At 49.8% G+C, this 16,734-nt stretch overlaps 1 protein-coding gene and 1 long non-coding RNA gene across 4 annotated transcripts in view; one reads left to right on the top strand and one right to left on the bottom strand.

The window, feature by feature from the left end:
• The first annotated feature begins 864 nt into the window (after positions 1 to 864).
• PARP8 (poly(ADP-ribose) polymerase family member 8) overlaps positions 865 to 16,734 on the top strand; it is a 138,110-nt gene continuing 122,240 nt past the window's right edge. Inside the window, exons 1-3 of one of the 3 annotated variants that reach the window (XM_090276124.1) lie at positions 865 to 895; positions 1,163 to 1,264; positions 2,162 to 2,216. In XM_090276124.1, coding sequence (XP_090132250.1) covers positions 1,174 to 1,264; positions 2,162 to 2,216 — 146 coding nt within the window. In that variant the 5' untranslated portion in view covers positions 865 to 895; positions 1,163 to 1,173. Of the gene's footprint in view, positions 896 to 1,028; positions 1,265 to 2,161; positions 2,217 to 16,734 lie in introns of those variants that run through there. The other 2 variants (XM_090276127.1, XM_090276125.1) reach the window with 2 other exon arrangements.
• On the bottom strand, positions 9,366 to 10,818 carry LOC150008126 (uncharacterized). Its single transcript, XR_016511273.1, has 3 exons — positions 10,676 to 10,818; positions 9,672 to 10,094; positions 9,366 to 9,559 (listed from the first exon to the last, which is right to left on the bottom strand). It is a non-coding gene; the product is annotated as an uncharacterized LOC150008126 (long non-coding RNA).

Below are 16,734 nucleotides of genomic sequence, written 5' to 3'. Positions count from 1 at the left end.
AAGAGCTTTCCCTTGACGGACTGGCACAGGGGTGGCCTTTTTCAAACAAGCCAAACAGATGTCCCTATTTTAGGGGACCCCCCCCAGACCCATGTCGGTTGAGTCTGCCATTTTTTTCCTTCTATTTTTAATGGGCAGAAATGCCTAGGAGGGAAGAACTGGTGAGGCTTGGGACCTCGGGGAAGCCCCTCAAAGGGGGCTGCGTTTCCTGAAGGGCCCCCCAAAGGGGCTGGACTGCTTCCATTCGGGAGAGAGACTCGGGCAGTAAGGGCGCCGGAGGATGCGCGTCTGGGGTAATTTCAGAGCTTTTCCCACCTTGGCTGGCGTGGCGACAAGGAGAGATTTGTTCGTTTTATTTATTTATTTTTCAATGTAAAAGATTTTTCTTTATTCCCCCCGCCCCCCTCCCGGCCACTCCGGGTAGGGTTTTCCATCTGACTCATACATAATTCCTTCCGAAAGTGGAGTGGCATTCATAAAAGTGGTGGCTGGGGGGGAGGGGGGGCGGCGGGAGCCCCAGGGCGTCCTCACTACCTGCATTCCCGCTGAGCCGGGCGCGCTCGGCGGCCGGCGGGGGAACCCGGCCTGCGCCCCGGACGGCGGCGGCGGCGGCGAGCGCAGCACCAGCGGCTGCGGCCGGGTGACCGCGCGGCGGGGCAGCCGGGGCGGGAGGGTCTGCGGGGGCCAGCGCTGCAGCAGCCTCGGCACCGCCCGCGGGCGCGAGTGTGCGCGGGAGTGGAGGCCGCCGTGCGGGCCGCGGGGGGTGTGCGCGCGGGAGGCGGAGCGGGGCTCGCCCCTCGCCGGCGCCCGCCACCCCGCCGCCGCCGCTCGCTCTCCGGCCGCCGCCAGCACCCCGGGCCCCCGCGGCCCTGGCTCCGGGCGGGCACGGGAGAAAGTGAGACTCGGTGTCACCCGCGCCCTTTGTCAGGAGGGAGGAAACTGGAATCCAGCGGCGGCCGCAGCTGGGCGGTCACATCTGGGGACGCGAGGCCGACCCCCTCCCCCTCCCCGCCGCCTCCGCCCTCCCCCGGGATCACTTCCGAAGCCACTTCGCCTTCAGCCCCTGCCTCGGCCAGAGGTTTCATTTTTAAGCGAGTATTTCGGAGCGCTGGCAGCGCGCGAGGGGGTGGGGTGGGCGGAAACAGCGCTGCTTCTCTTCCAGGGGTGGATTTCATGGGGATGTGTTCACGGCAAGAGCGCATTCAGAAGGATATCGACGTCGTGCTCCAGAAGTCCCGGGCCGAGAAGGACTGCCTGTTCGCAGGTGAGCGCTCGCCCCGCTCCCGGCGCCTCGGACCCGCGCCTGCTCCCCGCCGCCGCCCCCTCCCCCGTCTGCACCCCGCGCCGTGTGTGGCCGCGGTGGGGGGGGGGGGGGTCGCGCCTCCCCGTCCCCGGGCTCGTTTGGCAACGGCGGCTGCAGCGCCAGCGGAAGCCCAAAGGGGGAGGGGGCGCCAGCCAGTCCCCTTCCCCTCCCCCCAGCCCGGGGCAGCCGGCGGCCGGGGGAGCGGAGCCCGGCCGGCGGGGGGAGGGGGGCGAACCTTCGTTGTTTTGTTGGTGCCCCCGCGCACTCCGGGGCGCCCGAGCCCGCCACCCCGGTTCCGGCAGCAGCGACGGAGCGGGGCGGCGGGACCGGCGGGTTTGCGCAATGGGCGGCCGGGAACCGAGCCCGCTGCGCTGCGCCGCGCTCGCCGGCTGCGCCGAGGCCCCGCGGGCAGCGGCGGGCCGCCCTCCGGCGCCCGCAGCTCCGTCCAGCCCCCTCCGGCCGGCAGCGCGTGGTCCCGAAGGAGGGGGATGCCCGGGTGCGCGGGCCCCCCAGCGCCCCTTCCCGGCGGTCGCCGTGCGTCCATTTTGCTCCCTCGGGAGAGGGATCGCCTTTGGCTCTCGCAGCCTCCGAGGGCCGCTTCCGGCCGCCCCGACCGACCGGGCTCGCCCGCCGTTGCCATGGCAGCTGGCACTTGTTGCCGGGGGGCGGCCTCCCGCGGCGTCGGCCCGGGGCATCCCCTCCGGTGCGCAGGGGTCCCCGCGCGCTCCAGCCCCCGCCTCCCGGGGCTCGGACGCCCGGCCCCTCCGACCCCTCCGGCCCCTCCGGCCGCGATCCCCGGCCCCGACCCGGGGGACGGTCCCCTCCAGGGGCAGCTTTTCACAGGACTTTCTGTTTCAGATTTCAGGTACTCTGACTCCACCTTTACCTTCACCTACGTTGGCGGCCCCAAAAGGTATTTGTCTGGAGTTGCTTCATTTCCTGTCCACACGCTTGTGTTTCCTTTGTTCTTAGTGTGTTCCGTGTTTGGGTTTTTGTTTTTGTTTTAAACTCTTGTTTCTGTCCTTGCCTCACATCCCAAGACTGAGGTCCTGGGTTTTAAAAAGCAGAAGGGAAATAAATATGTTTGATCCAAGCGTTTCTAAGGGAGGCCCCAGGCAAGGAGCAGAGCTGCACTCTTCACGTGGAAGCTGTAGCTTGCTCTTCGGGCCTTTGGGGGTTCACCCAGCGAAACTGGAATGCTGGGTGTGACGTGACATGCACGAAAGACAGATGTCACATGAGAAATAGTCGGGCCCCAAGTAATGCTTTTCCTGGTGAGTGTCTGCTCCTGGTTTCCATGTTCCCTGAGGCTGACATAAACATGCAGGCTGCCAGTTCTCCATACTTATCTTTTTTAAGGAGTGTTTTAGTTTTCACATTTACTTACAGGAGAGCGTTTGGAAGTTACTGGTAGCTGGAGCGTGTGGCTTCTTTCTTGAGGGGGAAGAATGACAGGCATCCGGGAACACTGCATTGCTCTCAGGGGGAAAGAAGTCCAAATCCAAGTTTGTGTTTAGGAGGCAGACGGAAAATGAAGGGTAGCCGTTAAAGCATGCCTCGCTGTCTGCGCTTCCTAAGTTAGGATTTCCCCCCTTAGCCCTTCCCGGACACAGTGGCTTAAAATTGAGAGAGCAGGGGCCCCGCTTAGGAGAACTGTCAGCGACGAGGCTTTGATCTTTCACGATCATTTGCTCACATTCCGGAATCCCTCGTAGCTAATGGACACACTGATGAACAATTGCAAAAGAAGCTTTCTTCTATAAATATATTTTATAGAGCTTGGAATTAATGTGACTCTTTACAGCACTTTGGGTCTTTGCTGCAATCTATGTCTAAAAAAAGCTTTAATTTAAAGTTATTAGGTACAGTATGTCTAAGCCTCGGATTGGGGTGTGTGTGTGTGTGTGTGTGTGTGTGTGTGTGTTTAGTCTTTTTATGTTTTAGTTTTTTAGTGTTTCATTGAATTTATTGGGATGACATTGGAAAATAAATTTATATAGGTTTCAGGTATACAAGTTAACACATCATCCGTATATTGTATTGTGTGTGCACCACCTCAAATAAGATTGGTATATTGATTTGATTTATTAGTTGAAAATATAACATATAATATGTATTTATTGGGAGAGAAGAAAATTATAGTACTTATTAATTTACTATCATCCTTGTAATTATGAATAAAAAAAGTAATTAAATTAGAGAAAATTCAACTAAATTAACGCTGCTCCTACACTTATTATCCAGAGGATGTTGGTGTATGCCTGATATCTTCTTGGGTTATTTTAACAGTTGAAATACAAGCATATGTCTGAGATACTGTGGGTTTGGTTCTAAACCACCAGAATAAAACGAATATTGCAATAAAGCTAATTATAGTAATATTTTGGTTTTCCAGTGCATATAAAAGTTCTGTTTATACTATACTGTATTCTGTTAAGTGTGCAATAGCATTATGTCTAAAAACACAATATATCTACCGTAACTTAAAATAATACTTTATTGCTAAAAAGATGTTAACCGCCATCCGAGCCTTCAGCACGTGCTAATGTTTTTGTTGGTGGAGGGTCTTACTTTCCGTGTATAAAAGATGCAAGATCTGTGGTGTGCAGTGAGCCAAGGGATGCCTGTACGCTTTGTATTGAAAATGCTCCCCATGCGAGCAGGTCTCCATCTGCTGGAGGCGTCTGTTTTATAATAGTTCACGTAGTGAGAGGTGTGGGCTGCAAAGACCCCCGTAAGCTTTCCCGCTCCCAGGCTTTCTTATTTTCAATAAGACGCCTGGGTTCTTTTGGCCTCGGTTCACTTCTGGGTACGGTGGGAGAAGGGTTGCTTTTAAACTAGCAGATGTTTGCTTTTCTGTGCAGTGCTGTTAAGGGGCAGCGTTTTGTCCCTGATGGGAATACCTGGGACTTGTGCTTCGAAGGGGGAAAGGACTGTTCAGGAAGAAAACTAGGAGTGCAGCTGTTGATCTGATGGCTTTGTCTTCTCAGAGGCTTGTTCTGCAAGCAGTACTGTACCAAAAGGTTATTTTAGTAAAGTAGTAGTTAGCGTAGTAGTAATAATCCCTTTAATGGTAACACGTGCAGGGGTTTGTAACAGGTACCAGAGAAGACAATTTTTTCTGAAAATGAAAATGTTAAAAAATATTGTTTAACTGCATTCGAATCTGATATTTACACTGTATTTCTTATGGTGGCATGTCAGTAGGGCACTTAAAATTAAAGCAGTCTTGCTCTTTTTGCTTACTAAGCTTATCAACTTAAAATATTTGATTAATAATGCCATTTCAGGTCAATTAGACTTCCTTCGTCATTAAAGGAATTTTATGGGTGAGATAGTACATGATTATCTGGAATTATATTTCACTGTCATTTCATCTAGACTGCTGAGAACATAGTTCAAGGATAATTTTCAATTCGGGTCGTGTGTAGCTAAAACTTAATGTACCTTTACCTTTCTGATACTCTCCAAGAATGAGTTACACTTTGTTCTGAAGGCAAGGATTGATCTTACATATTTCTATTCAAAACAAGGAGTAATATTGAGATTTTTTCTTTACATGCACTCGTTTGTGTTTCTGTGGGTTAAGAGGAAATGCAGAGAGGTGACAGGGTTGGGCCTGGCTGGTGGCCTGGTAAGCTGGCCTTTCGTTTGGAGGTTGACAGTTCCTTCCGACTTGAGGTGAGGAACGCGGGGGCACAGACGGTCAGCGGGGAAACTGAGTTCATTGAGCTTTCCCTAACGGGAAGGTTCATGGAATTATTTTATTCTCTCCTGGGGATGTGCAAAGGGAGGCGCAGAGTTTAAGAAACATGCCCAAACTGACTCAGTTCTGTGGTCAAGCTGCCTGGTGTACCCTGCTCTGTCTTGCTAGGACCTGTGTGCATCTCTCTATGTTAGTGTTCCCCGGGCCCTGGGCATGGAGACCCCGTCACATCACACAGTGCGGCAGATGCTTACTTGAGACTGGTAGTTGTAGCGTCTTTTGATTGAGCAATAATGAGATGAGAAAGGAAGTGTTCAGTGTTATGAATTTGATTATTCATACCATCTACGTGTGCTTGAAAACTTGTGTATATGGCTGGCAAGACTGAGTCATCTCAGCAATGGTCCCTGTAACTCCTCTGATTCCTGGGCTCGTTAGAGAACGCCAGAGCCTGCCACGGGACCCTACCTGGGGCTGTCTCGCAGTCTGCGGCTGGGCCAGGAACCGTAAACCAGGGGCCTCGGTTTGTAAGTTTATTTAAAAGTTGTGCCTTCCCTTACTGTCATGCTGCTGGTCTCCCGCCTCGTCCTTGTCCCCTTGTCGCTGGCAGTAAACTGAAGGCCACAAAGGTTAGAGATTACAGAAGAAACGAAAGGGATCAAGTGGGTGGTGATGCCTGCTGAGGGGGTGGGAAACCAGGCTGAGTCTCTGGGCACCAGCAGAGCACAAGGAAACCCCGCCTTCCGCAGGCCTGGCCCGGCCTCTGCGGAGGTCCTCACTGCGACTCTTAGCAAGGACGTCCTGGGGAGATGCCACCAGGGCTTTATAAACACGCAAGTAGTCATCGTTGGTTGTAAAACAAAATAGAGAAAAAGGGAAGCCCAAAAGATGATTTCTTCATCTTTTATTAACATATTAGACTTCTTTCAGAGTTTTTATGTCTACCTGCATTTAAGATACATGTCCAGATACCATGTGCTTTCACTCAAATGTGGAATCTAATGAGCACACTGAACTAACAAAGAAAATGGGGACGGACTCATAGATGGAGAGCAGATGACAGCTAGTGGGGGGCGTGGGGGGGAGGGACTGAGCAGAAAGAAGGAAGGACTCACAGATGTGGACAGCAGTGTGGTGATTTCTGAGGGGAAGGAGGTATAAGGGGACTAAATGGCAATGGAAAAATACAATAAGGATTAAATCAAAAAAGAAAAAATACATGTGTCCAGAGACTGTATTATATTCTTTTGAGACCTCACTGCTTGTGACCCAAGAATATAACAGGATAAAGAAATGTTCATTAAATAGGGAGTTTTTCCAATCAAGGAATGTGACTGTCTAAGAAATCTAATATTTAGACTTCCGGTCAAGATGGAGGCGTAGGTAGACACACTTCGCCTCCTTGCACAACCATAAGAAGGATCGCATCTAACAAAACAAACACACCCAGAACTGCCATAAAATTGAACTGTATCAAAGTCTTGACAGTCAAGGATTTAAAGAAGCCACATTCATCCAGATGGGTACGAGGGTCAGAGCCATGAGCTGGGGAAGAGAGGACGTGGTGAGGCGGTGAGGTGGGGGAACAGGCGACCCCACATTCATGTGTGGTGGATAAAAATCTGGGGGGAGCCTTGTGAACAAGCGATCCCAGTTCCAGGCCAGACCACGCAGCCCAGTGCCAGGAAAAATAAAGCCTCAACGCTGCTGGCTGTAAAAACCAGTGGGGATTGGGGCAGTGGAAGAAACTGCCAGTTTCTCAGGAGTCTGTTTACAGGGACTGTACAGCCTGGAACATAAGCAAACCCACCCACTGTGGGAACCGCCACCAGGGCAGCAGTTGGAGGGGTGCCGGTCACATACTGGAAGTGGTTGAAGTGACTGGCAGTGGGGTGAGTGCCAGGCAAGCCTCCAGAAGTCAGACAGCAGCAGCATTGTCCCCACTCTGACTCCTCCCCCTGACACAGACCCACAAAGCCGGTGGCCCACTCTGGCAAATACCTAAGGCTCTGCCCTGTACAACTTAATAGGTGAGCTAAAACAGGGTGCCAAAGCGGCTCTTCCTAGTACACAGAAACGAACACAGGGAGGCTGCCAAAGTGAGGAGACAAAGAAATATGGCCCAAATGACGGAACAGAATAGAACCCCAGGAAAAGAGCTGAGTGAAACAAAGATAGCCAACCTATCAGATGCAGAGTTCAAAACACTGGTCATCAGAATGCTCATAGATTTCATTGAATATGGCAAAAACATAAGGTAAGAAATGAAGGCTACACTTAAGTGAAATAAAGAAAAATCTGCAGGAAACCAACAATGAAGGGAAGGAAGCTGGGATTCAAATAAATGATTTGGAACATAAGGAAGAAATAAACAATCAACGAGAACAAAATGAAGAAACAAGAATTCATAAAAAGGAGGAGAGTTTAGGAAGATTCTGGGACATCTCCAAAAGTGCTGACATCCAAATCATAGGGAGGCCAGAGGGCGAAGAGGAAGAGCAAGAAATTGAAAACTTATTTGAAAAAATAATGAAGGAACACTTCCCTAATTTGGTGAAGGAAATAGACATATAAGTCCAGGAAGCACAGAGTCCCAAACAAGTTGGACCCAAAGAGGAGCACACTGAGACACATTATAACTATTTTAGGTTCAAGATAAAGAGAGAATCTGCAAGAGAAAAGCAGAGGGTTACCCACAAAGGAGTTTCCATAAGACTACCAGCTGATTTCTCAATAGAAACTTTGCAGGCAGGAAGGGACTGGCAAGAAATATTGAAAGTGATGAAAAGCAAGGATCTACAACCAAGATTACTCTATCCAGCAAAGCCATTATTTAGAATGGAAGAACAGATAAAGTGCTTCCCAGACAAGGTTAACCTAAAGGAGTTCATCATCACCAAGCCCTTATATGAAATGTTAAAGCGACGTTTTTCTGAAAAAGAAGATCAAAATTATGAACATTAAAATGACACAACTCTCAACAGCTGAATCTAAGAAAACAAAAACAAACAATCTAAGCAAACGACTAGAACAGGAGCAGAGTCATGGAGATGTGAACTAAGGGGTGGAGGGGCTTGCTGGAGTGAAGTGGGGAACAAGGCGGAGGGGGGCAGAGGGTGAAAAATTGGGGCAACTATAGTAGTATAATCAATAACACACTTAACAAGGCGAATATTTGCATTAGAAATGATTCACACGTTAGCACTCTAATACTGGGCAGCTGTTTTGAGTTACCAGCCTAGGTGTCCCCTTTATTGTACGGAAAGACAGCCTTTCCTGTGGCCAGGGGTAGGCATCTTTTGAGGTGCGCCCTTGTTTTGGGAGTTGGTGTCCCCGCAGATGTTTTGGAGCATCGACCGTGCCCACGACAGTGCTGCGCTCCAACCCCTGACGTTTTGGGTGCGCAAACTGAGGTGCGCTACCTTGTCCCTCTCCTGGGCCTTTGCCCACGCTGCCTGGGACACGCACCTACATCCGATACCCGCACCCCCCGTCCTCGAGTCCTCGTCCGCCTGCACGGACCTTCCTGAGCCCAGCTGCCCTCCGAGGAGCCTGTCCCGCCAGCGTCTCCCCTGTCCCCGTGTATCGTTCGCACCTGTTCCCTTAATAGCTGTCTGAGCGGAGCCTCTGGGAGGCGGGGCCTGCCGCGCTCTGCCTGGCACAGTGTGTTAGTCTCTGAATAAGTCAATGTTGAATGAATTACTACGTCAGTGCTGAAGGGGCTTCAGGCAGGTGAGCAGCAGCTCCCTAACCAAAGTGACTGGGTGTAGAGATACTCAAGTTCTTCCCAAAGCCCCCCTGGTGATGTGACTTCAGAGGGACGGAAGTTGCCTAGCGATTACAGGCGCTGTTCTCTGGGTCCCATGATCTCTGGGGACAGACAGACAATGCAGTCGTTTAGGATAATAGGGAGTTATGGGAACTGTGGTGCCCTGGGGAGTTGGGACTCGAAAAGGATTGACTTCAGTTTTCAAAAATGAACAGCACTCTGGTGATCAAGTAGAATTGTTTTTGGGGGGAGGGCTAATGCCTGGCTCCCCCGCATGTAATTTCTTACTCATAGGCTGCAGTAGAGAGAAAGGGTCTCCTTGATCGCCACGTGCCTTTGTTTTCCTTTGACTTAGAAAGGGGGGGTGGCCTCCCCTGCGGCAGTGGGGGCCGGAGGGGGAGAGGTTGTCCCCGCCTCAGAAAGACTCATGGGTTTTTATGACGGAAGAAGTAAGTACATGCTCGTTCTAGAAGTCTGGATCTAGGCAGTTACTTTGAAACCATCCAGTCCTCTTTCAGGTTTCGAAAAGAAATTTAATTTAATTTAATTTTTTTAAATTAAAATTTAGTTGTTCCTCTTGGCCATGGGGACTTGTCATTATAATTTTATTACATCAGTTATTATCCAAAATAATGCCTTAGAAGAAAAGCATGTTCGTTGCAGCCTCGGGCACTTCCCAGGAAAGCCGGGGTGGCTGGTGGCTGACGGGGAGCTCGGAACCCCCATACCCGTTCCTCTGGGCCGGCTGCCCGGGCTCTCTCCTGGTCTGTGCAGAATTCTCCTGGAAAAAGGTTTTGTTGTTAAATGAGTTTTTAAACCACTGATCGAAAACAAGCACTAAGTTTAACACAAGTTTAACCTTACAGAAGGGTCTCTATTAACAGAATACTTACACTCCATTTATTTCACGGATGGCGCTCGCGGGCCTTCTGCTCGTGTTTGTTGGGCACGCTCTCTGCCGTCCTTTGTGTCTACTTGCCATGCTGCGTTTGCCACCAAGATGAGGAGGTATTTTGGCAGCTGTTCTGCACTTGATCGCCACAGATACTGAGGCTTGGGTCATTTAAATAGCTCCCTGTTATGGAGAAGGAGCAGGCTGCAGTGTGAGTCCCTGGGACGGTGAAGGGGAGCACTGGTTGAACTGGAGGTGCGGGGGACGTTTGGGGGTGTGGAGGGGCAGCTGAGGGACGCCTGCCAGGCCGGCGCTGGAAACCTGCCGGCTGGCACGTGGGGTGCCCGGGCCCAGGGCTGTACGTTGGCTGTGCAATCCTTATGCAATGTTGGGCCGACCTGTTTAAATTTCCCGTCATTTCTCTCTGCAGCATTAAAAAAGAAACACAGTGAAATTTCATCCGGCCTAAACATAGTTTGGAATTCTCTGCACAGATTTGCTTTGGGATAGACCGTGCCGTGGCAGACAAATCTTGCTTTAAGGGAGCTGCCACTGACTTAGCATGAAATTTTAGTCAAGTTATTGACATCGAGTCTTTCTCTTTTTTATTCTCTTTAAGTTTCCGAAATTCCATCTGCCAGGCGTCCCGGGAAAGACTACTAAGACGGACCGCTTTCATTGAGAATGCTTGTCATTGTGTTTTGTGACACATTTTGGGTGTTTGGGTCAGTCCTCCCCCCGTGCAATCCAGCACGGCCAAATGACCCCTCCTTTTCTTTTGAAAAGGAGCTCCTCTGCCCGGCCCTGCCCTGGTGAGCACCCCATCCGTCCCCTGAGCCGGGCATGGGGATTGCGGTCGCAGGTTTCCCGCACCCCACCTTCTCCACCCCTCCCGAAGCCCCGCTGACTCCTGTTGAAGGCACCTTCTTCCTCCACCTGTGCACCCTTGATTCAATCACTTGAGCCCAGGGTCTTTCAATTCTTGATTAACAGCTCCTTACCCACCCGTGTGTTCGTATCCGAACTCTGTGCATGAATTCAGCCATTGCATTGATCTGCTCAGAAGACTTCGGGTGCAACCCTGGCTTCTTCCGTATCACATTTAAACCCCGATTTTGGCTTTCAGGAGGCCCCTTCCTCAGCCTTTCGTGTATATTGTGCAGGTTTCCAAACACCAACGTACTCCTCTTGGCTCATGGCCCCTCCTCCTCTCTCCACGCAGCCACGCTTCGTATAATTTACTGCAGGACGCGTACCCAGCTGTTCAAGTTCATTGCTAACATCTGCGTCGCGTCACACACTCGGTTTTGGATGTCAGGATCGTGGTTTCATTATTACAAAGACCAATTCCTTTCAACTCACCTTTGACCACAAGTGACATCTCTGTGAAGATATACGACGGATTTATGCTCAAGAAGTGGGCAGTGTGAGGTGACGGCGGGAACGAGGTGACAGTGAGACACACCTAAGGGGGTCGGAGGACATATAAATAGATACCACCCAGTCCACTACAGAATAACAGCAGTGCATCTGGACTGCAGTTCACTTCCGTGTCAGGGGCATCCTCGTTTGTGGCCGACACCTTCTTGGCGTATTAAATGGACGGTGACGCGTCAGTCAGTGTTAAACTTGGGAGGGGGACTCACACCTCTGTGTGGTCAGGTGGTTTTTTCCTGGACAGAAATCAGTGGACGGGAGGAAGGTAGCTGCGGACTGACTTCCCCCAAGACGATTTCTCTCTGCGCAGTTTGGAATGGAAATCGCATTTCTTCATGGCCCGACCGTGTTCTTCGGGTTTCCTGGCCACCTCTGCAGCACTCTGTTATTTGGATTTTCTTCATTGTTTGGCTTAAGAAACAAACAAACAAACAAACAAAAAGCAAGTATAGGTTGTTAATGTCCAAGAATCACTTAGAGAATATTTCTGAATTTGAAGGACAGGATTGAACCAGAGACGAATGTAGCTACTATACATAGTTAGGCTTTCACATCTATGAAGAGAAACAAGTTAAGACAAAATTAGGGGGGGAAAAAAAAACCTTACTACTGGCGTGGGCCGGGAAGCTTAGAGCGTTGTCCCAATGCGCCAAGGCTGCGGGTGTGATGCGCGGTCAGGGCACGTACGAGAATCAGCCAGCGAGTCCAGCAGTAAATGGAACAACGTCTGTGTTCCTCCCTCTCTCCCCCTACTCCTTTCCCCTCTCGTAAATCAATCGATAAAAAAATACTATTACTGACAGAGCCGCGTAAAAGAATAAGACAAATAAAAACTAAACTTTCTGTTTAAAGACTAGAACTCTCATTCCTAGCAGAGTGCCTAGAATGTAACAACTACTTCTTCTTAGGATTTCCTAAGTGCTGTTTAATTAGATGCTAGGTATGTGGCCAGGTACGCCTGGGACATGCTTCAACAGTACTAGACAACTTTCCGGTTCGGGGTTCAGAGCCTTTGCTGTGCCTGCGCGTCATGCAGGTCCGAGAGGGGAAGGACGTATGCGGGGTTTTCGGACTGACTTGATTACAGATCTGGAACAACGTGAGAGACTTGCTCAGCGGAGCATGCTTTGGCCAACCCCGACTCTTAGTAAAAATAGTTGCCGAGTAAACAGGAGACTGGAATAGAAGTGGGAGCTGCGGTTCAGGTTGAGCCCAAGGAATGTGTTCTCAGTAATTTTTATAGAACTTGCTCTATGACGAGAAGAGCATCCGTGAAAGGCCCGTGGTGTTTCTGCCACTCACCCCTCGACACGGGGATGCATTTCTCCGGGGCTCTTCTGTTGTGTTGCATCCATTTATGACAAGGACTCCCAAGGATGCTTATTTAGTCACCGGAGCTCTGAGGTTAGCGCGTCCTCTGGGGACGTGATTGGAAGTGGACCTCGCGGGGAAGTGTTAGGGATGGGTAACGCTGTGGGTCGGGGAGGCGGTCATCACGTCCGCGGAGGTTGTGGCCTTTGTCTGCAGGAGAGCTTCCCCGGACGCAGCCTTGGAGGGAGCGTGCTTTAGGGAAGCGCATGGTGCGGGAAACCTGGACTTCACCTAAAGGCTTCGTTTCTTTCATAAAGGATGCTTAGGAAATCAACGACGGTATCTCTTTTGTAAAATGATTCTCCTCCCAGTGACCAAATGAGAAGTTAATGGAAGGATTGTTCAAATATTCCTCAGAACTTTTTTTTTAATGTATTTGTTTATTTATTTATTTATTTTTAGTGAGAGGGGACAGGAGAAAGAGAGGGAGAGAAACATCCCTGTGTGGTTGCCTCTCACGTGCACCCCCAACTGGGGACCCGACGTGCAACCTAGTCATGTGCCCCGACTGGGAATCGAACCAGCGACACTTGGCTCGCAGGTCGCCGCTCAATCCACTGAGCCCCAGCAGCCAGGGGCCAGAACTTTTTTAACCTTAGCCAGGAAGCAGCCCCTGCCCCCGCCCCGCCCCGCCCCGCCCCATGTAGGCCATAGGAGTCTTTAAACTGCAGGAAGCCACACGTTTCAGTCGTCACACGTGGATGGAGGAGGGAGCCTCTGTTTGCAGGTGCTCTCCTGTGGACACAGGCCAGGTATGTGTTTTAAATGATTCGTGGTCATGGAAGACATTCTGGTACGAATGCTCCGTCGCTTTCCCGATTCAGAGGAGCCAGTGGGACCTCACACATACCGAGAATCTAGTACATTCTAGGGACCTCATCTGGAAGTTAACGCAAAATCTTAGTGAATTCGCGATTGTAATAATACATTTGTCAGTCTGTCTCCATGTCATTTCTTAAGAACAAAGTCTTAGACGTTGGCATGTGGGAGACCTAAGCAGGTGCTAAAGTCTGCTTCCTGGATGAAAGCTGAGGGGCTCCTCGTTGCTCATGAAAATGTACCCCCGCTGGATGTGCAGCAAACGAACAGGTTAGGCCCTCCAGCCGGACAGCGGTCCTTGCTTCCTTGTTACTGCGGAGTGTGATCGGATCTCTCAGTGAATGGTCAGACTCGCATTTAGGGAACTAAGAAGTCTGAATAACTCACCGTGAGCCCAATTCTTTCTTGATTCTTTTTGCAATCGTCCATCTTGATGGGAAAACCAGCCTCAAATGGTGATTTCAGTGAGTTTCAACTCAGTAATTTCAATGAGGGTTGCCTATTCTGGCTGAATTTGGCCTCAAAAATGATGACCCTTGGGCCATACTAGTTTGATTTAATAGGAGCTTACTGTGTTGACTTCCTATGTCATTTAAAATTTGTAGTATCCTTAATTCTAGATGTCTAATGTCGCTGGTTCGATCTTCCAGTCAGGGCACATCAGAGAAGGAAAACTCTGACTCCAAAAAACCTCCGCTGCCTTGCGGCATACCTCTTCAGGGGAAAGGCTAAGGGAGTAAACCCCGACAGAAAATCCGGAGCCGGAGTCCCTAAGGCGGTTTGACGTTGTAGTCAACACCGGCAACTCCTGCGGCGCACCTGAAGCCAAGCTGTATTGACTCTGTCTTTCCCTTGGACCCTTCAGCTGCGAAGAGAGGGGGGGTCTGCTGCATGGGCAACAGCAGACCCTCCATATCACCCTGCCCAGGCTCTGTAGCTTCAGCTTCACTGGAGAGGACACTCCAGCGTCATCGCAAGATGTCGATTCAACACGGGAGGAGACAGATACCGTGTCACTCCCGAGTCGGACTGCACAGCCATTCTCGGCGGTGCAGATAGACTCTTAAGAAGCTACACCATCGTCTCTCGAGACGGACGGCTGCCGACGACGATGACGAAATAGAAATCTATCAATTTTATTCAAATATAGATTATAAAACTACACTAAAAAATAATTATTTAGTAGTTCAAGAAATACAACTATTACATAAATTCTGTGCCTATTAATTTCCTAGTCACTACGGAAGCACATTTCCTGCCAGTGCACTTGTCAAATAAACCAATAGGAGTTGGTGCTATCGGACATTTCCGTGGCCGAGTACCGAGCTTAACCATGAAGCATACTTGAGACATTTTCCTCTTGTATACGTACTTACAGGCACAAACCTGCAGAAGTTGAAATTACTATGAATTTTAAGTTTTCCTCCTAAACACACAAAGGTTACATTATAAACTGCATATGAAGACATTAAGCAACTTAATACCTTTTCCTTTCTCTCTAACATACACGCACGTGCACACATGAAGTACACATACATGCCCACATCCAGTGTTCTCAAGGTTGGGAAGCATTGAGAATTAAGTTACTCGGGAAATTTTTCTAAGGTGAGAAGGAGTCACTGGGCAAGGAACAATGTATAATTTTAGGAGTTTCTGACCGCTCTGCTGCTTTTAGAGCCACACCGCAACACATGTAATTCTTTTTTTAAAAAAATAATTTATTTATTTGTTTGTTTTTTTATTTTATTTTTAGAGAGAGGGGAAAGGAGAAAGAGGGGGAGAGAAACATCACTGTGCGGTTGCCTCTCACTCGCGCCCCCAACTGGGGACCTGACGTGCAACCTAGTCATGTGCCCTGACTGGGAATCGAACCAGCGACACTTGGTTTGCAGGCCGACACTCAATCCACTGAGCCACAGCAGCCGGGGCTAACACATATGAACTTAATGCATAGAAGTTAGACTGTATTTACACATTAATTACAGTCTAAACATTCTTCACAGGTTATGAAATTGCATTTTGTAGTTTCCAAAGGACATAATGCAAATGTTGGGTAAGTTATAAAATTATCTTAAAAATTCTTTACAATGTCATAACATTACCGTGTGGTATAGCAGAATGGACAGGTTGATCTGATTCCTTTTAAAAATCAACCGGTCAAGTGGTTCCTCCTCTGCGAGTCTTGGTTTTATCATCGGGGAAGTGGCAGTAATAATTATTACGGGGTTTTCAGGACTGAATGAGGTACCAGGCTTGGACGGGGCTCCTGGAAACTGACTACTCACAGCTCCTCGCTTCTCTGAAAGGCATCACAGGCCTCAGAAAACTGTTATATTCACTGTGATATTTTATTATAACAAAAGAACATGGATTAAAATCGGCCAAAGGCAAAGACTCATTGCGCGCAGTCCAGGAGAAACCAAGCACAGGTTTCCTGGTGTCTCGGTAGCAGAACCCCGTGGGTGCCCGTCATTTCCCAGTAGTGACCTGGGACAATACGTGAAGATGCCGGCCGGGGTTGGTCTCCAGGGTGTTTATTAGGGGACGGTCAGTCATGCACACGTGGCACCTCTGTCACTGCGCTCAGCTCCTCTGGCTCCGGCCTCGCAGAGCGAAAGCAGATGTTCAGTATAAATCACAGTTGTTAGCATGAGCTGTCTTCGCAGACGGGCAGTACGTGGCCCGGGACCTGCGGAACGCGCACCACTGACTGGGCGGAATGTTCTCAGGGCTTCAGGCTCGTTTCCTGGGAACTGGCCGAGGGCCAGGCTTGAAGTCGGGCCTTTCCGGCCCGTGCAGGGTTTGAGTTAACCCTCTCCTGCACTCGCTGACCGTGTCCGGCACAGCCTGGCAGGGGAGGCAGTACTTCACATCACTGTTCACAGCCGGTTCGAGTTCCGAGCGTTCGGACCCTGGGAGCAAACAGAGTAAGAAAACCAAGAAAATGTCCTTTATTTGGTAGGACAACTGCCCTATTTGATTTGGAATACAAGTTTTTCTCATTTAAAAAGGTATTAATTTACAAGATGCACTACCATTGAATCACAACTTCTGGTGAAAATTATATCCGATGGACACAGAAGTTTAAAAAAAAGCAACAGCAGGTGAGCATTCACACAATTGCACACTGTTTTGTTTAGTGTTACGAAGTTCAAGCGTCAGTGTTTGCTACTATTTTAAGGCCCCAGGTCCTCCAGCCTCACTCTGGGCCATCATCAGCTCATCACAGCCTGCCAGGGGTTCTCATCCCCACCTCTGGGTCCCTGGGCTTTCCCTGTAACTTTAAAACAGATAGGCTGTGTTTTTGTTTTTTAATTTGAAAATGATAGGTTTTGGTCTGTATTTCTTATTTGCTTCCCCTTGCATTTTCTCCCTTTCTTGCATTGAACTGCGTCGTAGTGAGAACTAAGTTTGTCTGGATTCAGCTGACACGAGGC

This window comes from Furipterus horrens, unplaced genomic scaffold, assembly GCF_987537825.1.
Source record: "Furipterus horrens unplaced genomic scaffold, mFurHor1.1.pri manual_scaffold_5, whole genome shotgun sequence".
NCBI lineage: Eukaryota > Metazoa > Chordata > Mammalia > Chiroptera > Furipteridae > Furipterus > Furipterus horrens.
Note: the sequence above shows the minus strand (reverse complement) of the source record. Positions and strands in the feature narration are given on the sequence as shown.